We start from the raw sequence: 26,585 nt of genomic DNA on the forward strand, positions 1-26,585 counted from the left end.
CACTTACTGCCAATCACAACAGATAATAAAGTCAGCAGTTTAATGATATTTATTCACTTTATTTAGACCCAGACTTGCTCAACACATTAAGGCAAAACCCCATATTATACTGGACACGCCAATCTGTTAATTAAAACAAACACGGAGTGAAAATAGAAGCCTGTCCCTGAGACATACTGTTCTCCGTAGTCATATAGACTCATTTGATCCACATCAGGCTCCTTTGCCAAGATGATGACTATCATGGATCAACCGACCCAATCTGGTTTGGAGTGGTTCTCTATGCAAAGCTGTACTTTGTATTTTTAGCAAATGCCATTACTGCTGTCATTGGTTAGCCAATACTTCAAGTATTTATGGGACATTTGGGCTGCCTGCACCTCTCTAATTCCAGCCTAATACTTCTGTGTGTCATTATTATTATTATTATTATTATTATCATTATTATTACTATTATTAATAATAATAAAGACGTGTGCCATGGGGACATATATTCTGTTACAGAACTACCAATTTAATTTCATGAGTTGTATGCATTTCCCAACTTAAAATCTAAAGGAGAGTTTGAATTTACCTGTTGCCCAGTCCATCTATGGCTTAAAATATATCATATACATTTAAGAATGCAGTTTCCAAGCTTATTCAAATGTAACTCCAACAAACCACAATCTGCCTGATTGAGTTCCATGAATATTGTACACAGGTACGGGGTCTATTATTATTATCTATCTATATTATTGGGACCTGGGGTTTTCAGCATAAGGGCTTCCATAATTTGGATCATTACAATGGCCACAAAGACCAAGTGCATTGATGTCCCACATGAGGTGCCCTTTGTCAATGCCAACAAACGGGGGGTTCAAGGACATCTGGCCTGGCAGAGGGATAGCAATTTTATATCCATTTGTGGGTGGACCAGTGGGTGGGTACAATATAGAGGCAGTAGTAAGTGGGTACGATTCAGATGCAGGAATGAGTGGCTGGGTATAATACATATAAAAAATAATTTAAACATTACATAAACCTGGTCATCAGGTTAAGACCCCCTGCCACTACTATAAGCCTCATGCACAGTTTCCAAACCATTTCCATAGAGGGTTCTTTATGTTCTGTAGGTTTTTACAATATTTATACTTATTTGTTTATGCTGTGGCCTTAGTTTCAAAAACATGGATATTTTCCAAGGGGAATGGTGTTGGGAGTGCAAGATATGCAGGTGCACTAGACTGTATCCTTAAAGGGATACTGTCATGGGAAAATATTTTTTTTTCAAAATGAATCAGTTAATAGTGCTGCTCCAGCAGAATTCTGCACTGAAATCCGTTTCTCAAAAGAGCAAACAGATTTTTTTATATTCAATTTTGAAATCTGACATGGGGCTAGACATATTGTCAATTTCCCAGCTGCCCCAAGTCATGTGACTTGTGCTCTGATAAACTTCAGTCACTCTTTACTGCTGTACTGCAAGTTAGAGTATCACCCCCTCCCTTCCCCCCCCCCCAGCAGCCAAACAAAAGAACAATGGGAAGGTAACCAGATCCTCTACGATAGAAGCAGAGAACTATCAGACTTACTGTAGATAAAATCTTTAAAACTATGTGGTGGAACCAGGGCTTGGAGTGGATTGAGCTCATTAATGGGCATGACTGGGATCACATGACCATCAACTGGTGATGGCTGGTAAAGGTCAGTGGAAATGAATGAAAAGGACATGGTTCATTTATGTTCATTTCCAGGCTTCTATTTTTAGAAGAAAAAGTCGCCATTAGTGTAATAGTGAAATAATAAAGCCACTGTATGAGAAGATTAACGGATAAGAGGCTCAATATGTAATTACAGGGAAAATAATGGATTTCTGGTTCTCAGCTGGAGCCACCAATACCAAGATTTATGGGGGAACTACATTGACAATTAAGATGTCTGCTCTTATTTGTACTTTCAATCGGTAATTTAATACTCCCATAGACTTTGCTTTCAGGCACAATTAGACCCTCTAGAAAGAGCTGGCCCAAGGCCACATGGTACCACTATCAGAATCAAACCCAATAGTTCTACAGCTGGTTCTGAACACAAGTTCCCAGAACTTCTTGGCTGAGAGTGGAAGGTTTCTTTCTTTACATGATGCTTTCATACTTGGCTGATTTTTGCTTAATTCCCAATAATTAACCCTCCCACAGAGCTAAATTGCCTCAATTTATAATCCACTCTCATTGTTTATGCAATAAAATGAATGCTTTTACAGTGTCAGCGACTGGCTCTGAGACGGGGAGACGGGTAGGAGAGAATTCGATCAATTTTGCATCACATTAGAGTCTACGAGGCACCCGCAGGTCTGTCGGACCCCATGTAAATCCAGCCCTGCTAATGACCCTAGCAACCACGCATTGATTTGAATAAGAGACTGGAATAGGAATAGGATAGAGTCTAAATAGAAAGACCCTCATTTGAAAAGGAGGCGAAGTTGAAGTCCTGAAGACCAATTTGTGTTTTTTCATTTTTTTTAATCCCCTGGCCACCAAAGTATTATTTAATATTCTATAGGCCCCTCCCACCAATGTTTTTTTTTAAAAAAAATATTTTTTTGTAAGGGGGGCCCAGGCACCAATGTTTTTTTTTTTGTTAACTAATAGGGGGGCCTTAGTCACCAATTATTTTTTTTTAACTTGTAGGGGGGCCCTGACCACCAATTTTTTTAAAAAAAACTTTTAAGGGGGGTCCTGGCAGCACAGTTTTTTTTTAACTTATAAGGGGGCCTTGACCATCAATAGCTTTTTATAACGTGTGTAGGGGGGTTACCTTTTTTGCGCTGATGTCTGTGTGGTCTGTTAACTGTGATGTGGAGTGGGCAGGATCTGGGGTGGCCGGGATCTGGGGTGGGCGGGGCCCAGGGGGCCCCAATAATTTTGTTGTAGGGGCCCTGATTTCTGATGGCGGCCCTGGCTGCTGGGGGGAGGGGGGCTGATGGTATAAGGGTCCCAGTAGACTAATAAGCAGTTTCAGTATGTGTCTAGGAGAAATGCTTCCTTCCCAATGTTTAGAGGGGCCCCACAATTCTTTTGCACGGCCCATTGATTTCTAGGGCTGCCACTGAGGACTATGGGTAGTAGGGGTGGGAGAGCTACAAGGACTGAGAGCAGACAGAAAAGAAGGCAGGTGGGCGGGTCTGGGTACCTGGCACTGTACCTGGAATCTGTACTGTAGCAGCAGCAGCACAGGACAAGCGCAAAGCACCGGAGATCGCCGGCTCTCTCGTCTCAATAACCGCAGTGTACAGTGCGCAAAGCTGAGCCCAGCGCTTCTTGCGCGCGGCGGACTGGCGGCTGCGCTTCTGCTTCCGATTCGTGCGCTCGTATCTGTCTCCGGGATCCCGCGCCACCATGATACAGGTGAGTAGAACTCGGATCCACTTGTGTGTGTGACTGTATCTGCCATCGGCTTGTTCTGGCCACGGTTGTTACATTGTGACACTAAGGGAAGGATTCAGGGATCTGCCTTATAGAATCCTTCCTGCTAAATATATGTGATAGAAATCTGTTTATTTGCACCTATTTGTGGCCTCTCTCTCTCCATCCCTTGTGCTGCTGCTGACAGATTCTCACTCCATCAGTGCTCTACCCACAGTAAAGTCAAGACTTTTATATATATATATATATATATATATATATATATATATATATATATATATATATATATATATATATATATATATATAAAGCAACAAAAACCGCACACAAAGGACTTGTGAAGTGCAAAAAAATAACCAATTTATTGCAACGTTTCGGCTCCTGTACTCGAGCCTTCTTCAGGTGGTGTGAAGAAGGCTCGAGTACAGGAGCCGAAACGTTGCAATAAATTGGTTATTTTTTTGCACTTCACAAGTCCTTTGTGTGCGGTTTTTGTTGCTTTATGAATTTTTCATGATAACCTGCACCTGGGCAATTACCTAATTGATTTGAGTGCTCCAGCTACATACATGATTATATATATATTTATATATATATATATTCAAATTCTGCGAAGAACCAGCACTCCCATATGTAAAAAGTAGTTTTTTTATGTGCTGGTTCTTCGCAGAATTTGAATATATACATTTTAACCGTGCACCCCAGCAGAAGAAAACTCCATTGGAGTGCATTAGAGTGCGGATACTCATTGGAACTGATATATATATATATATATATATATATATATATATATATATATATATACACATACATACATACATACATACATACATACATACATATATATATATATATATATATATATATATATATATATATATATATACACATATATATATATATATATATATATATATACACATATATATATATATATATATATATATATATACACACATATATATATATATATATATATATATATATATATATATATATATATATATATATACACATATATATATATATATATATATATACATATATACATATATATATATATATATATATATATATATATATATATATATATATACACACATATATATATATATATATATATATATATATATATATATATACATTTTGCAATCATGTTATACAGATATGGGATCCGTTATCCAGAAACCCATTATCCAGAAAGCTCCAAATTATGGAAAGGCCGTCTCCCATAGACTACTGTTTTTCTCTAATAATAAAACAGCAGCTTGTACTTGATCCAAACCCCTACAGTACTTACAGTAAGGGGCAGATTTATCAAGGGTCGAATTTCAAAGTAGAAAAAACTTCGAAAATTCGACCATCAAATAGAATCCTCCGACATTCGAAGTCGGAGAATTTTATGCATCGTATGATCGTACTCCGATCGTACTTTGAATCGGCCGATTCCTACGATTTTCCCAAAAAATCCATTTTTAAAAAAACTTAGCAAAACACAAAGGAGGTCCCCCATAGGCTAAACAGCAATTCGGCATTTTGAAGTTGGCGAAGTATTGAAGTCAAAGTTTTTTTAAAGAGACAGTACTTCGATTATCGAATAGTCGAACGATTTTTACTTCGAATTTTTAATTCAAAGTCGTAGTATCCTATTCGATGGTCGAAGTATCCAAAAAATTACTTTGAATTTCAAATTTTTTTACTTAGAAAATTCCCTTGAATTCACTTCGAGTCTTCGACCCTTGATAAGTAGTGTTTCAGGCTGATCTGTTAAAGGAGAAGGAAAGTTAAAAAAAACAACCTCCCTCTTTCTCTTCAGCATTACCCCCCCTCCTGAAACGCTGCATTGAAAAGTGCAATGGTATTACTGTATTTGTGCACTTGCATTCCAAAGATTTTGCATAGTATAAGCTTTGGCGCCGCCATTTTCAAATCACCACATCACTTCCTCCCTGCGCTTCACCACTAGTGCGCATGCACCTCTTCTTGACCCTATGACATAACCAAATAAGCGCGTGTATGTATCTACAGAGTCAGCATAAACAGGGACCCATTTCCGTCACATTCATATTGCTTACAACAGTGCACATTTTTTGAATAAGCACAATATGTTCTACAACGATCGTTTCACTCCTCTGCTTCTCCGCTTGCTGCAAACTGTAAATCAAAACCAGCAAGCGCAGGAGCTTCAAAGCTTTCCCATTCTTACCCGACAGCAGGGAACATCAGTCATATTGACAGGTTTGTAAATGCAGGTGGCGGCAAAGACGTTAGGGATGACAAACGAACAAACTATTGGATCACGTGACCCGAACGTCGTCTGTTCAAAGGGAAGCCAGGAGGTCATAGTGCGCATGTGCAGGGCACTGCTGAGACTAATGGCGCATGCGTGTGCCCTGATTTGAGGGATTTATGGACTGCAGCAAAGATATCCGTTTCTGTGCAGCTTGCCATTTATATGAAAAAGGATTACAGCTCAAGAAATAATGAGAAACTGAATGAAGAAATGCCTGCTGGTAAAAGTATATACATCTTATGGCCAATAATTACAGCATTATTTTATTTTAGACTTTCCTTCTCCTTTAAATATTTCTGCAAAATACTTAATAGTCCCTCTCTTCTCTTCCACTTCCTGCTCCCTGAATTCTCTGGCTGTGCAGGGGAGCAGGTGGCACTCAGCACTGTAGGACAGGAACCAATCAGCAGCTAGGCTGACCTGATAGGGAACTGAAGCCTGTCTGCTTGTGTGACTGCAGCGCTGTGATTGGCTTTCCCCCTCCAATTGTGCTTCTGGCAGGGCCATTAGGTAGTGATGAGCCAGCCATGAATTTGCTGCAAAATTTAAAATTTTGCCATGTGCGAATTTTTTCATGAAAATTAGCCGCGGGAAAAATTCACAGAGAAAAAACGCCCATTAATTTTAATGCATTAGGACAAAAAAAGTCGCCATAAGAAAAAACGCAGATTGACATTAATGCATTAGGCCAAAAAAAGTCTCCATAAGAAAAAAACGCCCATTAACTTTAAGGGTCAGGGCGCACAGGCAGATGTGGGGAGATTAGTTTCCTGGTGACCAATCTCCTCTTCTTCGGGGCGACTAATCTCTCCGAAATGCCTCCCCTGCCTTCCCGCCGGCTAAATGCGATTCGTTTTCCGAAGTCAAAGTTTCCTTGTGAGGTGAGACTTTGGAAACTAATTGCTCCGAGTGCCAACCTGCCGGCGAGGTAGTTCAGGGAGATTAGCCGCCCGAAGAAGAGGAGAATCGTCGCCCGGCGTCAAATCTCCATGAATTTGTCCATTTTCTAATGGAGACAAAAAAGTCTCCATAGGAAAAAACTTTGACTTTAATCCATTTTGAGTAAGAAAAGTTGTGCATAAAAACGCCCGTTGACTTCAATGCGGTTCGCAAATTTTTCAAAATTTTCGACAAAGCGAAATGGGACAAATTTGCTCATCACTACCGTTAGGACAGTAAAACACAAATAGGGACCAGAGAACATCTACAGGGAGCTCCAATAAAATAAGGGCTGTTTCATTTATCCTAAATGTCTCCTTTAATTGATCGAGTTGTTATTTTGACCTGCTAGAGAGCAGCCTAATTACTGTAGAGCAGGCGGATATTCTGGTAATACCAGATGTTATAACCTGCTGGTGATTTATGTATTACTTTGGGCATGTGCGTGTCTTTAAATGACAAGACCTTCTACTGAAAATGAATCCACGGGGTGTAGAGTAGCGGAAAAACTTGTCCAACCTCTTACGTGAAGGCACATGTGGATCTTGGCTCCCACTTTTATCAGAATTGTTCCATTTACCCGATACATTTAGAGGAGCGAGCCAAGCTGTGAGAATAGTTTGGCTGTGGCAGTTCTCTCTGTTCTCTCCATTATCACACCCAGTGTTTATGAAAGCTGGTTTTTAAGTGTAATTATATATATATATTGTGATTATACACGTATGTTTCCTGATGGTCCAGGTTAAAAAAAAAACAATGAGAAAATACTAAGAATTATTATTATTATTGCTGTTCTCTAATTTTATTGTAGGATAGTAGTCTTAGATAGGGTCACATGGGCAACTCTGCCGCTCAACGAACAAATGGAAATTATAAGGCATATACCGAATCCACTACTTTGGATTCGGCTGAACCCCCAAATCCTTCGCGAAATATTCAGCCGAATACCGAACTGAATCCTAATTTGCATATGCAAATTAGTAGGGATGCACCGAATCCACTATTTGGTAATAATCCGAATCCCTGAATACTTTATGAAAGATTTCACTCCCATTTTGTGATGAAAAGTCATGTGAGTTTCCCTCCCCGCTCCTAATTTACATATGCAAATTAGGATTTGGATTTGGTTCGGCCAAACACAGGGATTCGACCTAATTACAAAATTACAAATTAGGAGTGGGAAGGGGAAAACATTTCTTACTTCCTTGTTTTGTGACTAAAAGTCACACAATGCCCCCCCCGACCCTAATTTGCATATGCAAATTAGGATTTGGATCGGCCGGGCAGAAGGATTCTGCCGAATTCTGCTGAAAATGGCAGAATTTTGGCCAAATCCTGGATTCGGTGCATCCCTAGAAAATATCCCAATCATAAATGAAAAACTGATAAAATCTTTGAGTGAACTTTTTATATGATGTAGATATTTCATTTCTAAAACAAATTGCAATTGGTCTTCATTTATTATTATTTGTGCTGTTTTTTTAAAATTATTTCATGTTTTGTTCAGCAGCTCTCCAGTCTGGAATTACCTTAGCAACCAGGGACTGGCTTGAATGAGAGGCTGGAATATTAAGGGCAGAGACACACGCTGCAATTCAGGGACATTAGTCATCCGGCGACAAATCTCCTCTTCTTCGAGGCGACTAATCCCCCCGAACTGCCTCCTCTGCCTTCCTGTCGGCTAGAATAAAAATTGCTGGCGGAATGGCACTCTGAGCGTTTCGATTGCCATCCCGACACCAATTTACATTCTTGCTGGCGGGAGGCAGTTTGGGGAGATTAGTCGCCCTGAAGAAAAGGAGATTTGTTGCCGGGCGACTAATCTCCCCGAATCACAGGGGCACATTTACTAAGCTCGAGTGAAGGATTAGAATGAAAAATACTTCGAATTTCGAAGTATTTTTTTTGGCTACTTCAACCATCGAATTGGCTACTTCGACCTTCGACTACGACTTTGACTTCGAATCGAACGATTCGAACTAAAAATCGTTCGACCATTCGATAGTCGAAGTACTGTCTCTTTAAAAAAACTTCGCCCCCCTACTTCGCCACCTAAAACCTACCGAGCACCAATGTTAGCCTATGGGGAAGGTCCCCATAGGCTTCCTAAGTAATTTCTGATCAAAGGAAAATCGTTCGATCGAAGGATTAAATTCCTTCGAATCGTTCGATTTGAAGGATTTAATTGTTCGATCGAACGATTTTTCCTTCGATCGAACGAAATGCGATATTCGAAGTCGAAGGATTTAACTTCGATGGTCGAATATCGAGGGTTAATTAACCCTCGATATTCGACCCATAGTAAATGTGCCCCTAAGTGTGTGCCCTGACCCTAATAGGAGAGAGTCTAATTAGAGAGATAAGTAATAATAACAATAAAATTGTGGCCTCAGAGAGCTTTAGGTTTTTGGCTGCAGGGGTCGGTGACCCCTTTTTGAAAGCTGGAAAGAGTAAGAACTCAGCAAATAAGTCAAAAACTATAATAAATAAAAAAACGAAGATCAATTAAAAAGTTGCTTAGAATGGACCAGTCCATAAAATACTAAAAGTTAACTTAAAGGCGCACAACCCCTTTTATATGCGCCATTAATATTTAACAAGTTATTCGTATGCGTTTGGGTATTACAGGGATAATAATATAAGCCACAAGGCAAGTTCTTTTGTACAAGCCATAGAAATCTAAGATGACTTCTAACATTCACTATATATAATACATTGGAAACTCTTCTTGTTTTTATGTAAATGTTTTGGAGTTCACGGCTTTGGTCTGTGGGAAGTGTTCAATAAATTGCCACTTGTCTTTATCTACAGCTTTTGTCAACAGAGCATAAAACATTCATTTTTACAGTTTATTGTTTAACAGAAAGCAAAATGTACATACCGGAAAGAACCTGCCGGCTTAATGTGTCCAAAGCAGAATTTACAAGATACATAATAAACTGTAGCTAAGAAAAGACACCAGAAAACTTTCTATAACAGAATTCCTATTCAAGTCAGTTCAACAAAATCATTTAAGGGGGAACGTCATTCCACTTCTGCTGGGAAATAAACATCGCTCTGTCTCTTTTATATTATTATATTATATTATTTATTAGTTTTTCATTCCAAGATATTAAGGGATACATGTACTGTTAATATGAATTAATTTTGTTACAACAGCGCCACCTGCTGGTCAGTTTCTGACCAGTCTGACCAACAAGTAGTCAAGGAAGTTGTCAGGAGGCTGCTCGGATGTTCTTCTGATTATGAAAAAAAATTAGAAACCTTTCTCAAATCTTTCCTAAGCAGAAGAACATCAGAGCAGCCTCTTTCTTTCTCCTGACAACTTCCTTGACTACTTGGTGGTCAGACTGGTCAGAAATTGACCAGCAGGTGGCACTGTTGTAACAAAATTCATTTAAATTAACAGTACATGTATCCTTTAATATCTTGGAATGAAAAAAGAATAAACAATGAATGTACATTGCAAAAGTGCTTAGAATAGTACTCTCATCAATTTTACATTCACTCATTTTAAAGGTTTACGTATCCTTTAAGAGACCTGGAAGAGACCTGACTTTTACTACATTGTACTGAGAGTCAGAACCAGGGATTTTAAAAAATCTATTACCTTTACAATTACAGTGACATTTTTTGATTCATGTACTTAAGGAAGTTGCTCGGAATTACATTTTCTTTGTTTATGCAAAAAAACCGAGACCCAATACATGAGGATTTTGAAGGGGATTTTTAAAAGGTCAAGGTTGAGTTTCTAAAGCAGAATCTCAGGCTAAAGCTTACGGTTTGATTCTAGTGTGAATCCTTTGCGACCCCAGAGAATAGTAATGAGCAGGGGCATACTTAACATATAGGCACTCCAGTGTCTGTGTCTAGCGTGGCAGTTTTAGCGGGCAGCCCTCGGGTGCTATATGGTAAATAAAACTTTTGCTAAATAAAAAAATATCTCCGTAGTCACCGCTGAATACTTTTCGACTAAATCCGGTGATTGGGTGGGGGGGTGAGGGGTACCTGTTGATAAGTGGCAGACAGTAGAGACCTTGCCCATGCTTGAATACCCGACCTGCCTCCCATGTATCTGCCACTTAACCTGGAAGTGACGTCAAGTAAACAGAAAGTGACTATCATTCGATAGGTGGTTTTTCTGGAGGAAGCATTATATTTACATTTTGTAACCTCCCAGATGGCCACCTGCTCATCCCAAGGTCCAGCTAAAGGGCCACACTCACAGTAGGGACATAAGAAATATTCACTCAAAGTCCCAGCCTATTTGCGGATATTCTGCGAGTACTCGACCTGCTGCAGGACGCTAGAGCAGGGATCCCCAACATTTTTTACCCATGAGCCACATTCAAATTTAAAAGGAGTTGGGGAGCAACATAAGCATGAAGAAAGTCAATTGGGGTACCAAATAAGGGCTTTGATTTGATATTTGGTAGCCCCTGTGTGGAATAGCAGCCTATAAGAGACTCTGCTTGGCACTATACTTAGTTTTTATGGAATGAAAACTTGCTTCCAAGCCTGGAATTCAAAAATAATCACTTGTTTTGAGCATCATCCAAGGGGTTGGAGAGCAACATGTTGCTCATGAGCTACTGGTTGGGGATCACTGCTCTAAAGGATGGAAGTGATGTAATATGGATGAGAATTGTGGTGTCATTTTCATACTTTGCAAGTGCCAATGGGCTATGCTAAGATTCAATGCCTGGCATGGCTTTGAACCAAATGACTCCACTGGTAATGAGCTGATTGACCAAAAACCACCGGTGGCAGGTCAAGCTTCAATAGTGACATAATTGTGCTGATACCACCCCTTTGATCTATGAGATCATCAGAAGGTGAAGAGCAGAGCATCAATTGCAGAGCACATTAGTAAACTGGAATATGTGTATAAAAAAAGCTGTATTGTGTATAAAAATACAGTGATTGGCTCCTATTTCTAAAGCATTAGGCACACGTACTTGTGCAAATCTCCATGAGTCAAATCATCATGGAACTTGCAATTACTTTGATCACTTCCAAGCAACACTTGGTAAATATGATTTCTGAACTATTTATATCTGTGTGGGCAAAGCTGGCATCTGGGAAATGTTGTCTTGCATTGTGGGCTGTGGATTCTGAAGGCCGAATACTGAATATTCTGGGAATACTGGAGTGGGAAGTGAAACGTGTGTGTGGGGGGAACCAGTTGACAACTGGTTGTGTCAACATTGTGCAAAGTAAGAATCTGCCCCCTTTTATAAAATATAGCAATGCGATAAGTCACTTTGTACTTGTATTAAAGCAGATGTCCTACGATCATAGTCCTTAGCGAGTCTGCAAACTGATCCAGTGTCCCAAAATAAAGCCCCTGCTTGAAACTAGGAACTAACCTGCAGAGCAGATGTTTCCCTTAGGTAGAAGTAGTGGGGGAGCTGAGGGTAGACAGATAGTGTTGCACATATTTACTGACTAATATCCCAGACATTATTCAATGAAGAGCAGTGGTCCAGATCATTGTCTTGCAACCCCAGCTTTCAAATGGAGGTCACTGACCCCATCAGCCAAAAAACAGTCTGAAATAATCAATCATCTATGAGCAAATAACTTAGTTACCCCGAGCTTTAAAGTCATGTGAATTTAAGGGCTGAGATTTGGTCGGCTGAATACAAAGTATATGCCAAGACAAAGATCCTGCACAAAGTGCTGGGATTTGGCAAAATCCTGAACCAATAATAGACACAGACACTTTCAATATATCAAGTAAATGTGGATACTGTTGGGGTTCCACACCCTATGCTTTTGTGTTGTGCCGATATGCAAGAATAATGGTGCACTAGGCACAAAGAGCTGAACCACTTTTTCCAATCTAATGAACATTGTACTATGTATGCTAGATGCATCACTGAAGGCCATAATATATGCATTAATGTAGATGAAATGTCTGTACCTTCTGTAGGGAAAGTTGAAGAGGCTGAAGCGATATTTCACAAGGGCTTTGCACCGTATCCAGAAGGGACCAGGATACACCTACAAGGAGCTGCTGGTCTGGTTTTGTGATAACACCAACACTCATGGCCCCAAACGGATCATTAAGGAAGGGCCTAAGAAGAGAGTCATGTGGTTTATTCTGACATTGGTCTTTGCAGGACTTGTGTTCTGGCAGTGGGGGCTTCTCATACTGACGTATCTCTCCTATGGAGTGAGTGTGTCTCTTTCGATTGGATTTAAGACCATGGAATTTCCTGCTGTGACAGTGTGTAACACCAACCCTTACAAGTGAGTACAGTCAGGGGTGTTGAAAATAATCAGAGGCCCTCTAAGTGTAATTGCACAAAGGGCGACTGCCGTCTATGCGATTTCCATTTCACAATTGCCCCTCTGTTCACCTGAACGGCAGTCACCTGGCACCTACTCATGGGTCAGTCAACTGATACTTGTAGAATGCAGTGTGCCTTTAATAATGGCATTAGTGTGTGGTTCACTAGAAAACCCTAGAAGTAAGCTCTCCAAAAGGGCTTGGGCTTTCTTTGGGCCCTGCAAATTGCATCTTGCACACTGTGTATCAAAGCAGACTGACCCGTGGTGTAAAATATAGTGGCCCAAGTATCTAAGTAAATGTGCACAAGCTTTTGTTTGTATTTAGCCCTTTCATTTAGTAAATAAGCCTCATTGGATACAAATAAGAGCCAAATGGATAGATTTTAGCATTTGTATTCAGCCATACAGGTATGGGATCTGTTATCTGGAAACCCATTATCCAGAAAGCTCCGAATTACGGAAAGGTCGCCTCCCATAGACTCCATTTTAACCAAATAATTCACATTTTTAAAAATGATTTCCTTTTTCTCTGTAATAATAAAACAGTCGCTTGTACTTGATCTGAACTAAGATAAAATGAATCCTCATTGGAAGCAAAACCAGCCTATTGGGTTTAGTTAATGTTTACACGATTTTCTAGTAGACATAAGGTATGAAGATCCAAATTAAGGAAAGATCCATTATCCGGAAAGCCCCAGGTCCCGAGCATTCTGGCTAACAAGTCCCATACCCGTAATTGGAAAATGACAGATGTTGTTGCTTTGTTTTTAGAGGGTGGCAGGATATATAGATGATAGGGCTGAAGCAGGGGTGCTTCGCCAATGAGGCAAAAATGCTGCTCCTGGTACTTTAAGAGCGAATTTCGGGGGGAGGGGGGCAGCAGCAACTGCAGCTGCCTCAGGCAGCGGAGGGGCCAGGATCACCCCTGGGCTGAAGAAAACACAATTCCCACCATTAGGATTATTATTATGCATATTCTTGTTGATGAAAGGTTCAGCTACTGTAATGGTTTAATTAACAGGCTTGTACCTTAAAGGACAAAGAAGGGGTAATACACAAGGTTCATACACAGAATAGGCAAATTTCCTTGTCCTTTAATAAATCCAATAAGAATAGTTTGCTGGAATAGATTTAACCTTATTCCTTATGTTACTTATGCTTTTTTTAGATACTCCCGGGTTAAGCCGCTCTTGAAGGATCTGGATGAGCTGGTGGCAACAGCTTTAGATCGCATTCAGTACTCTAGCCAAACCCAAGCCAACACATTCACTTACAACAATACGCGTCAGAATGTGACTCTTGACCCTGCTCTGTGGAACCACATTCCACTAGTGGTTATTGATGAAAATGACCCAAGTAACCCTGTGATTCATAACATCTTCGACAACAGTGTATTTTACTCAAAGAACAACTTGTTAAGGAATTCTTCAGAGGACCAGACATCCTATGCTCAGCGATACAAAGTGGCCATGAAACTGGTGAGCCCATCTGCTCATTTACAGCAGAAATTACTAGTCAGGGGTACCTCTGAGAGTTTAAAGGAGAATCAAACCCTAAACAAGAGTATGTGTTGTCTATGGCAGACACTTGAGGCTTAAACAACTCAGAAACCCCAAAGCGATCATTCTTGTGGGGCATTAGGGTGGTTAAGTTAGATCAGTGATCCCAACCAGTGGCTCATGAGCAACACGTTGTTTTCCAACCCCTTGGATGTTACTCCAAGTGGCCTCAAACCAGGTGCTTATTTTTGAATTCCAGACTTAGAGTTTTTTTGCATAAAAAACAGATGTATTGCCAAGTAGAGTCTACTGTAGGCTGCCAGTCCACATAGGGGCTACCAAAAAGCCAATCACAGCCCTTATTTGGGACTAACAGGAACTTTATCATGTTAGTGTTGCTCCCTAACTATTTTTACTTTTGAATGTGGCTCACAGGTAAAAAAAAGATTGGGGACCCCTGGGTTAGATGATTCACTATTGGTGGGCATGATGGTAATTTAGGGTGAAGCTAGGGGATAATGCTTATTACAGCAATGTTTTCCAATGGCTGTAAGCTTTTTTTATGAGCTAAAAGGAACCCAGAATAAAGGTCTTCTGCTATCATGCAATAGGGGCTTCTTCTTTAGAGGTTAATGCACTTTTAGTTTCTTGTACCCGACAAAGATTAAGTGAATAAATAAACAGTTTTTCCATGCGGGTTTCTACCTGACACAGGTGATTCGTTTGGCAGCCATCGATGCTTGGAATCTACCCAGAGGCATTTGTCAACATTCCTCCACATCTCTGAGGACATAGCGTTTTCTTTAGTAATTGCTAGTCTGTTAGTACTTGCCAAGTTTTCTTTCTACTAAAGTGGCTTTTTTTTTTGACTTGTGAAATCAGCTAACAGAGACATACAAATTGGCCACCAGGTGATGTAACACTGGGCTGAGCCCCACGAATACCAATTCTAGGCTGAAGGCCCCTTAGCACAGAGCAACCAAATTAGCTTGTATCTCAGGCAACAATAATGAAGTAGACCATACAGACAGCAATCCTCTTGGAAGGAGAGTCATATTTCATAGATTTACATTATCTTGGTGCTAATTTGGTACCTGAGGCACATTGAGATAAAGAGACATCTCAGGGGCCTCTAAACACGTTTTCTCCCCCATAGTCAGCATGCTCTTGTTCATAATGTCCTTTTTATGCCCCATATTATTATTCATGCCGCCGTTCAACTTATTGTAATGATAGTACAAGAAACCTTGCCCAAGGAAACATATAGTTGTCGGTAATGGTTGGGGTGGTTGGTTGGTGAAGTAGTTTCACACATATCCTATTTATAATGTCATATCTATAGGCATTTATTTATTTATTTACATTCCAATGTTTTGTTTTGCAGTGCACGAACAATAACACCCAGTGCGTCTATCGGAATTTCACTAGTGGAGTCCAGGCTTTAAGGGAGTGGTACCTTCTTCAGCTTTCCATCATCTTCTCCAATGTGCCTCTGTCTGATCGCGTAGATATGGGCTTCAAAGCAGAAGATTTAATTCTCACCTGCCTGTTTGGGGGGCAGCCGTGCAGCTACAGGTACATTATCAACATATTAAATGTTATTAAGCTCATTGATCAATGCCATGTAGTACCCTGCTTATACAATTTATAGGAGAACAAGAGGAACGCAGTTTGTATACAAAAATCCCAATGTAAAAAAGTAGATACACCCGACCCAAGCAATGTCCAAATCAAATGCTGTTGCACCTGTGCACTTGTACACTAAATAATGTTTAATATTGTGTTTGCTGGCAAGTCCCCTAGAAATAAATTGGGTGGTTCCAGCCAGCACCCACCTAAGGAGTTGAAAATTGCTCATGTGATTAAAGTAGCTACACATTCCCAAATCCAGAATGCCGTTTTTTCCAGATAACGTATATATTTCCGCAATTTGGATCTTCATACCTTAAATCTACTAGAAAACCATATAAACATTAAATAAGCCGAATAGGCTGGTTTTGCTTCCAATAATGATTAATTATATCTTAAGGTGGCCAAACACAGAGAGATCCGCTCGTTGGCAAGTGGCCCAACATTGGATCCTAACGATGGCTAACAGGCGGTCTGATCGCGGGACCTCAGCAACGTACAGATGCGGCCCCAATCCGACGGGATTTTTAGCACCGTCCGATCGACAATCTGCCCGACTTTCGGAGGGCCCCATACACGGGCCAATAAGCTGCCGACTTGGTCTGTTGGCAGCTTTTATTGGCCCCTGTATGGCCACCTTTAGTTGGGATCAAGTACAAGCTACTGTTTTATTATTACAGAGAAAATGGAAATCATTTTTTAAAATTTGGATTATTTGATTATAACGGAGTCTATGGAAGATGGCCGTTCTGGAACTTTCTGGATAACGGGTTTCTGGATAATGGTTCCCATACCTGTAGTTGTTGGTTAAATGTAGCAATTTAAATTCTCTCATGCATCAAACCTATATTTGAGTAATATTTTCAATGGAACAGAATACTAAGGCTTTTATGGATGTAGATCATAATGGGACAACATCACTAAGGGGCAGATCTATCAAGGGTTCAAATTTGAATTTAAAGAACGTTGAAATTTGAATTAAATAAAATGAATTAATAAAAGACCAAAAAAAAAGTTTTTTTTTGCGGGTGAATAGTCCGTATCCGTTCGAATTCGTACGAATTGGAATTGTACGAATTGAAGTAATAGCGCATTCGATCGAGTTCGAATCTAAGCTTTTCATAAAAAAAAAAAAGATTTTTCAAAGTCCTCCAAATGGGTTCTAGGAGGTTCCCCATAGGCTAAAACAGCGATTCGGCAGTTTTTAGATGGCGAATGGTCGAAGTTGAATTTTTAAAGAAAGAAGTACATGATAAATTTTGATGTTCGAATTTTGGGTGTTTTTCAAATTCGAATCGAATTTGGACTATTCCCTAGTGGTAGTACACAAAAATTAGCTAGAAATTCGAATTTTTTAAATTCGAATTTTCACTTTGACCCCTAGAAAATTCTGCCCCTAAAAGTAGACCTTGCATTCGTAAAGTTTGGGCACTTCATCTCTAATAAAGACATATATATATATATTGACCTAAGCGTAAGAGTAATAACAAAGTTTCGCTCGGTAGAAGTGAACGCCAGTGAAAGATCACTATGCAATGGTCATACTGATGAATTAACGCTAGCGAAACTTCGGCTGCTGCGACGCAACTTTGCATTTTAGTGAATTATCGTAGTGGTGTCTAATTTGCTCCAGGCGAACTGGCATGAAGTGTGGCGGATCGTTTGCTGGTCGAAAATCGGCCCTTTCGTGAATTTGCCCCATTGTGCCAGTAGCCAATAAGACAGGTGAGTAATACATGCAAGTCACTAACATAAGCTGAGCAAAGAAATGGTGTCATTTGGAAGTTGGTGCCAACCCATGTATTTCCTAAAAATATCCCTAGTTATGTGGTAGGTGAGAACAGGTCTAGGGAAAAAAAGAATACGTTTATAGAGTCATAATAAATATGGTACATGGTAATATGAGCCAGCAAAACTGCAGGGTGTGTGTTGGCAGGTGTGTTGCTGGCGTTATGCAATTTGTTCTGGGGACCCACAGATTTGTGTTACACCCTACACCTCGCTCTGATCTCGCTTTACAATCTCCTCTGCAATGAAAAGAGAAACAACTCCTCCTCCCTATGCTAACAATGATAATGGTGAGAGACCTCAGACCTCCAGCCTCGCCAGCAGAACAGCAAAGATTTGTGCCGCTGCTGTGCCAATGTGCCGAGGATTAATAAATAAATAAATTCACTTATGCCCCTGACGAAGCTGCCAAGCAGTGAAACGCGTTGGGTGGTGTAGGTGGAAGGTGGTGAGGCTAGTTCCCACGCTTCCCAACGTAGCTAGGCAGAAACTATAGCATTGGGAGGGAATGGTGGGGGGCTCAAAGGTGGCTCATTGGAAGGTGTGGAATACATTTAAGAGCGCTACTGGCATTAACGCTGTGTGAACAGTGAAGTGCATTTAAACATTTGGTTACCACTAGCCTACCTAATCCGCCTACACATTCAGTTTTTAATATGTGTTATTTTTAAGGACATTGTCCTGCACAGCTGTGATTGGAACATGCTGCGTGTGTTTATGTCGGTTTGAGCCTATTTGGTTTTTACTAAGCATAGTTACTATTAAAGGTTAAGTTTTAATATACTGTTGCGATCATAACCTGAACTGGCTGGCTTGCTACATAGTTGCTGGATGGATGTCTAACATTCAATTCAGAGCTTGTGTGCAGTAATTTGTGTTTCTAGGTATATGTTTCGTTGTTACCAGCTTGCAGGCTACAGGTCATTTAACTTCCCTATTAACCCCGATTAATGTGAGGATTAATAAATACTCAGATTGGTACCACACATATATCCAATAGTCAGCTTTAAAATGTTAGTTAATATCATGCCATTGTATCGAATATAACATATTCTCTCATTCTGATTTCATTTGTTTAATATGAAAATCAAATAAAATATTTTCAAAATAAATAAAATGTTAGTTTATGGGTTACGGCGCGATCCGACGCGCTGTGACGAAACGCAGGCGTTAAATCGGATGCGATGGAAATAAGGTAAGAGATAGAAATGTCGGATGAGGTTGCAGCGTTGATCCGACATGACAGCGTCTACATCCGACAGTTGTGTCGCGTTGGATCAACGCTGCGACACCATCCGACATTTCTATCTCTTACACGTTTGTGTATTTCTACCCTTATTAATTAGTTTTAAAATAGTGTAGGCAAACAATGGCAAATGCTGAAGATTGGAGGGTGGGCAGCGGAATTGCCCTGAGCCACAAATGCCTGACCCATGAGTGCACCCATGGCTTCAAGTGACTGGCATAGAAATGAATGGGTGGCAATCGAGAGCATCAGCCTACTCCGGAAATTCTCCCCATCTGCCATTAATCTTAACCATTGCCCAACTGATATACATGGGATCCGTTACCCGGAAACCGTTATCCAGAAAATTGAATTCAATTTGAGGCTTTTCACCCAAAAAAAAAGTTTTTTTTTTCAAAAGTCCACTAAATTACTCCAAATTGATTGTAGGAGGTCCCCCATTTGCTAAAACACCAATTTGACAGGTTTTAGATGGCGAATAGTCGAAATCGAATTCTTGAAAGGACAGTACGGGGCAGATTTATCAAGGGTCGAGGTGAATTTTCGAATGAAAAAAATTTGAATTTTGAACTATTTTTGTGTACTTCAACTAGGGAATAGTCCAAATTCGATTTGAATTTGAAAAAAATTCTAATATGAAAATTGATCATGTACTGTCTCATGTACTGTCTCTTTAAAAATTCGACTTTGACCATTTGCCATCTAAAACCTGCCAAATTGCTGTTTTAGCCTATGGGGGACCTCCTGGAACCTATTTATTTAATTAATTTCTGGAAAAACTTCTAATAGAATTCAATCTAATGTGCTTCGTACGATTCGAGTTCGACCGAATACCTATTCATTCAAAAACAGACCTATTTGAATTTCAACGTTTTTTCAATTCGAAATTCGACCCTTGATAAATATGCCCCTTAATGTTTACATTTTTTGCAGACAGAGGCACATTTATCAAGGGTCGACCATGAACTCAAAATTCAACCGATTGGAATTTATTAATAAAATCAAATTTTTAAAACTCGGATGAATAGAAACGTCCCGAAAACTCAAATCGAAATCAAATGGAATTTGGTTTGAATTTAAAAAATTCTCGACTCAAACAGCAATTCGGCAGGTTTTAGGTGGCGAATAGTCGAATTTGAGTTCTTAAAGGGCCAGAGTATCTCGAAAAAAATTTTTTTTAAAAAAAACTCAAATCAAACTTGAATGACTCCCTAGTTGAATTTGACAGTTTTAACCATAAAAAAAATTTCAATTCGACCCTTGATAAATCTGCCCCTTAATGTACGATGATCCAAATTATGGAAAGATGCCTTATCCAGAAAGCCCAAGCATTCCGACCAACAGGCAAAGATCATTGTGTTTGGGGACCTCTCTGTATGACCAGCTTTTAGCTTCTGCTTATAACATAAGGTTATAGATCATGATATGCAATGGCTGGTCTGCAGTCATCACAGGACTCTGAAGATTGTTAATATACATTGTAAAGGTAGTAGTGATAACATGCTCTGGTCCATCTTAAAAAAATTAACTTTTAGTATTTTATAGAATGACCAATTCTAAGCAACATTTCAATTGGTCTTCTTCATTTATTTATTTTATAGTTTTTCTTTTTCTTTGGATCCTTCTCAGCTTTCAACCAGGGGTCACTGACCCCATCTAAAAACAAATGCTCTGTAAAGCTAGACATTTTAATGTTGTTGCTACTTTTTATTACTCCTCTTTCTATTCAGGCCTCTCCTATTCATATTTTAGTCTCTTATTCAAATCAGTGCGTGGTTGCTAGGCTAAATTGGATCCTAGCAACCCAATTGCTTAAACCGCAAACTGCAGAGCTGCTGAATGAAAAGCTTAATAATTCAGAAACCACAAATAATAAATAATGAAAACCAATTGCAAATGGTCTCAGAATATCACTCTCTACATACTAAAAGTTAATTCGAAGGTGAACAACTATTGATATGGAATGGAATGACTACAGTAATCACTTGTTCTCTAGTAAGCCACGGACTGAAGATGCCTGATATACTGAATACAGTGTATACTGTAGGTAACCATGATCATAATCACTCCAGCAAACCTTGGGCTAAAGATTTTTGATATTCAGCATAATGATTGCAGTGATCACATTCTCTAGATTGAAGCTCTTTGACATGCAGTGTACCTTTAAAGGAGAATTCAACCCTTAACTTAAAAAAAACCTATTGCGTAAAATAACTTGTTGCCATGGCTTTCTATGATTATCAAAAAGATTTATGGAATAAAGTTTATGGGGGGTGAGGCTTGTATGTATGTGTTGGCGTTTAAAGAAAGAAGTTGGGTGTAGTTATACATTTATAGGATGGAAGGTTGTAAAAAAAAAAGTATTATTGAAGGAAGACTAACATATAAAAATAAATCAGCCCTAAACACTGAACTATCATGTGCTACTTGCAGAATTCTGTCACCTGATGTCATGCTCGTTCTTTGTGTGTTGAGAATAGCCTCATGTGAAACATATTCCGGTGAAATCCCTGCTGCCTATACCATGCAGTATTTAAAGGAGAAGGAAAGGGTAAAATTAAGTAAGCTTTATCAGAAAGGTCTATATAAATATACCAGTAAACCCTCAAAGTAATGCTGCTCTGAGCCCTCTGTCGAAAGAAACACCACATTTCTTTCCTTCTATTGTGTACTCATGGGCTTCTGTATCAGACTTCTTGTTTTCAGCTTAAACCTCCAGGGCTTGGGCTTGAGCATGCTCAGTTTGCTCCTCTCCTCCTCCCCTCCCTGCTGTAATCTGAGCCTAGTACTATGAGAGACTCAGGCAGGAAGTGATATCACGCCAAGCTATGTAGCAGCTGCTATCCTAAACGAAAAGAAAGAGTTTCTAGAGCTGTTAACTCAGTTATGATAAAGCATTCTACAGAATAATATAGCATTCTAGCTTGCACAATTATGGTTGATCTATTGGCAATTAACTGCCCCGGTAGCTTTCCTTCTCCTTTAAGGCAGGGACAGTGCAGGCCCAACTAGAAAGAGTAAATTGGACAGGGACAGGCTTGAAGTCAGATAACAGGGTAGGCAAGGATAAAACAAACAAAAGTTAGAAAGACTAGGCAAGTCATGGTTAGATCAGAGAATTGGCAAGGTCAAAACAGGAAGGTAAGACAATTGGCAAAACAAGTTTGGGGTGGGTGAGGGCCAGAAAATATGCAAGACAATATTGGAGCTGGTGAAGATCAGAGAGTATGAAAGACAAGGTTAGAACTGGTAAAACTCAAATAGTAGGTAAAACAAGGTTGGCACAGGAAGGTCAGAGAGTAGGCATGAGATGATGGGAGTGGATGAAGGTCAGAGAGTAGGTAAGGCAAGATCAGAGTGGGTGAAGGTCTGAGAGTAGGCAAGACAAGATCAGAGTGGACGAAGGTCAGAGATCAGAGTGATTGAAGGTCTGAGAGTAGGCAAGACAAGATCAGAGTGATCAAAGGTCAGAGATCAGAGTGGGTGAAGGTCAGAGAGTAGGCAAGACAAGATCAGAGTGGATGAAGGTCAGAGAGTAGGCAAGACAAGATCAGAGTGGAGGAAGGTCAGAGATCAGAGTGGTTGAAGGTCAGAGAGTAGGCAAGACAAGATCAGAGTGGGTGAAGGTCAGAGAGTAGGCAATACAAGATCAGAGTGGGTGAAGGTCAGAGAGTAGGCAAGACAAGATCAGAGTGGATGAAGATCAGAGAGTGGTCAAGACAAGATCAGAGTGGGTGATGGTCTGAGAGTAGGCAAGACAAGATCAGAGTGGATGAAGGTCAGAGAGTAGACAAGACAAGATCAGAGTGGGTGAAGGTTAGAGAGTAGGCAATACAAGATCAGAGTGGGTGAAGGTCAGAGAGTAGGCAAGCCAAGATCAGAGTGGATGAAGATCAGAGAGTGGTCAAGACAAGATCAGAGTGGGTGATGGTCTGAGAGAAGGCAAGACAAGATCAGAGTGGGTGAAGGTGAGAGAGAAGGCAAGACAAGATCAGAGTGGGTGAAGGTCAGAGAGTAGGCAAGACAAGATCAAAGTGGGTGAAGGTCAGAGAGTAGGCAAGATAAGGTCGGAGTGGGTCAAAGACAGAGGGGGTCATTTATAAAGTTCGCGCAGCGCATATTTTTTGCAAATGGTTGTATTGCGCATGTTTTTTGCTGAGCGCTAATATATTGCACTGCTCTGCCCGTCTTTCTGGTTTTTGCGAATTCGCAGTGTGAATAAATTTTCGCAAATGGCGCGCAAATGAGACATGAGTTTGCGCGAGCGCACCCAATGTGCGAGGTTGTTGTGCGCGAAAATAGCATTGACAGTAACTTAAATTCGCAGTTTGCAAAACTGTTTTGCAAATATTTTATCCGCCACCAAAGTTGTGGCGTAATTGAGTCGCAGAGTGTGCGCATAAAGATTCGCAATTTGCGAATTGTGACATATTTATAAAGCCCCTTTAGACATTCGCATTGTGAATAAAAAATTCGCAATTCTGTATGCACCCTCTTATTCAGCTTTATAAATATAACCATGCGCAGGGCAAATATATTCACTTTGCGAACCAATCTGCCCTGCGCGAAGTTTATAAATGACCCCCAGAGAGTAAGAAAGATAAGGTTATAGAAGAATTCTCTTGCATCAGTCAGAAGTTTCATTGTGCAGTGTTTCTTTAAAAAACTATATTTATGGTTGCTGGTCTACTGCTCCTCTCATGGTAACCCTGGATAATATGCCGAATGAATTGAGGTTGTTCAGCTGGATGGAACATCGCTGTTACAGAAGGTGTATGTCTCCTTTAAAAATTTCACATGGATTTCTAATATAGTAATTATTCACTATGTCATTGCCCATTTTTAGAGAAACGTGTGTTTATCTAAGAGTGCTGTGCTGCTGGAATTCCCACATTGGCTTTGCACATCTATGTTTAATTATTTTCTCGAAAAATGCATACTTTTAGAACGGAGGAAGTTAACATGAAAGATGTTTACTAAAACGTATTTGCAACTGTTTAAAAGGTGAATTTCCCAATTATAAACTACAGGGAATATATAATAAAATGTGTCGCCAGAATGTTGAGTGTTGGTTTAGAAGTAGGACACTTGTGCTAAAGCCACAAGGCAGAATATGTATAAAAGAAGCATTAATAAAATAGTGTGCATATATACTGGTACTGGATCTGTTATCCGGAAACCTGTTATCCAGAAAGCTTCGAATTCCTGAACGGTCGTCTCCCATAGAATCCATTTTATCCAAATGATCCGCATTTTTAAAACTGATTTCCTTTTTCTCTGTAATAATAAAACAGTAGCTTGTACTTGATCCAAACTAAGATATAATTAATCCTTATTGGAGACAAAGCCAAGACAAGGGCTGCAGTCCCTTCCTGTCTAAACTCTGTGGGGCAAATTCACTAAGCCGCGAAGCGCCGAACGCTAGCGTTAATTCGCTAGCGTTTGGCATTTTTCGCTACTGCGCAAATTCACTAACGAACGCTGGCGTAGTTTCGCTAGTGTTACTTCGCAACCTTACGCCAGGCGAATTTTCGCTAGCGACGAAACTACGCAAATTCACTAACTTGCGCAGTGTACTGAACGCTACCTTTTACGCTAGACTTCCTTCGCCACCTCAGACCTGGCGAAGCGCAATAGAGTAGATAGGGATTGTTTAAAAAAAAGTCCCAAAAAACGCTGGCGTGTTTTCTACATGATGGCTGATAGGCTGAAAAAGATCGAAAAATTTTTGAGGCTCCCCTTCCTCCCCCCTACATTTCCTGACTCATGGCAACTTACCTAGACAGTGGGCACATTTGTAGGGCAAAAAAAAAATTTTATTTGCTGATTTGAAGGTTTTCTAGGCATTTGTAGTGCAGATACGTGTTCCTCCATTGAAATTTGAATTTCGCGCCGTATGCAAATTAGCCTTCGCTAGCGCAACTTCGCTTTATATAGCGAATCAATGCTAGCGCAACTTCGCAACCTTACGCTACCCCTGTGCGCAACTTCGGATTTTAGTGAATTTGCGGAGCCCTGGCGAAACTACGCCTGGCGAAGTGCGGCGAAGTGCGGCGAATTTGTGCCTGGCGCAACTTCGCTTCTTAGTGAATTTGCCCCTGTGACTCTGTCCCCAAAATGTCACAACCCCGCCCCTGAAACAGCACAACTGTGCCCCTCTCTGGCCCGTCCCCACCTCAACGTCACTGGCCGGTAGGGCCAGATCTAATAGGTAGCAACCCTACTGAGACCGGAAGTGACATCTCCAAAAATGGTGGCACCAACATATACCACAGCACTCTCCATAGATAGTAATAATAGTTTATTCACATCAGTCCATGTCCCAAAGTTTATGTATAGTTGTTATATAATTGGTTATATTGTTTTTTTGTTCTAGAAATTTCACCCATATTTATGATGCTGATTATGGAAATTGTTACATCTTTAACTGGGGACAAGAAGGGGACGATACCATGTCATCTGCAAACCCAGGAGCTGATTTTGGTAAGTTTTTCTAAATGGAATGATCACGATAATAGAGTAGGTGGGAATTATTCCTTGTGTTCGACCCTGTGATATTACTAGTGTAGCTTTTATACCAGGCAGCCCTGGTAAAGAGGACCAGTTATTGCCCATTAATTTTGTACAGGATGGTTGGAAAGATGCAAGCCTGGTGGGTTAAAAATAATTCATCATAAAGTAACAGGTGTCAGACCTAACTCTGTCCTGGTCCTTCCCTGCTGGTTAATTGTAAAAAAACAGACTTACACTTGCACACCCTGGCCGTCCAGAAACAAACGAATCCCAGGTGCTCGATGATAGAGGAATTGGGCAACCTCAAAAGCAGCGTAGACACAGAACACACCGGCACAGCATGGGTATTACTAGCAGGTATAACCTTGCTCGTTTATTGTGGATGCAACGTTTCGGGGCGTAACCCCTTGCTTGAGAATGGGGTTACGCCCCGAAACGTTGCACCCGCAATAAACGAGCAAGGTTATACCTGCTAGTAATACCCATGCTGTGCCGGTGTGTTCTGTGCCTTCCCTGCTGGTGACATAAATCCCAGTCCAGGCCCTCCAGTGTTGCCCCATCTCTGTCTGCAGTTTTGATTTATTAGGTTGCACCTGCCTACCCATTCAATCACATTAGAGATAGGTGGGATAGGAGTGTAAATAATAAGAATACAGAAGTCATGGCAGGCCATGAAAGAGTATTAGGGGCGGCATGCCGCCCAGCTGCATTCAAGTAAGTTGCTCCCCTTCCGTGTCACCTCCGTGTCGTCCTCCCCGTCTCCTTGTGCCTGCACGTATATACACATGTGCACATAAGAGCAGGCACAAGGAGACGGGGAGGAGGATGCAGAAGGGGAGGGGAGGATGACGCGGGAGGGGAGGGAATAGAGACGCTGAAGTAGAAGGGGACACAGACAGAGAGGGGGATGCATACAGGTGGCGATGAGCAGAGACAGCCTAGGGGCACCCCATTTGTAAATCCTGGCCTGTATATAC

The 26,585-nt window shown here is 40.5% G+C and overlaps 1 protein-coding gene across 1 annotated transcript in view; it reads left to right on the plus strand.

Annotated features, from left to right (window-relative positions):
- Nucleotides 1-3,260: 3,260 nt before the first annotated feature.
- scnn1b.S (sodium channel, non voltage gated 1 beta subunit S homeolog) overlaps nucleotides 3,261-26,585 on the plus strand; it is a gene marked incomplete at its 5' end in the record, with an annotated part of 42,130 nt that continues 18,805 nt past the window's right edge. The window contains 5 exon segments of the mRNA NM_001088056.1: nucleotides 3,261-3,386; nucleotides 12,572-12,891; nucleotides 14,102-14,411; nucleotides 15,817-16,007; nucleotides 25,472-25,578. Coding sequence (NP_001081525.1) covers nucleotides 3,378-3,386; nucleotides 12,572-12,891; nucleotides 14,102-14,411; nucleotides 15,817-16,007; nucleotides 25,472-25,578 — 937 coding nt within the window.

The sequence above is a fragment of the Xenopus laevis genome, chromosome 9_10S, assembly GCF_017654675.1.
Source record: "Xenopus laevis strain J_2021 chromosome 9_10S, Xenopus_laevis_v10.1, whole genome shotgun sequence".
NCBI lineage: Eukaryota > Metazoa > Chordata > Amphibia > Anura > Pipidae > Xenopus > Xenopus laevis.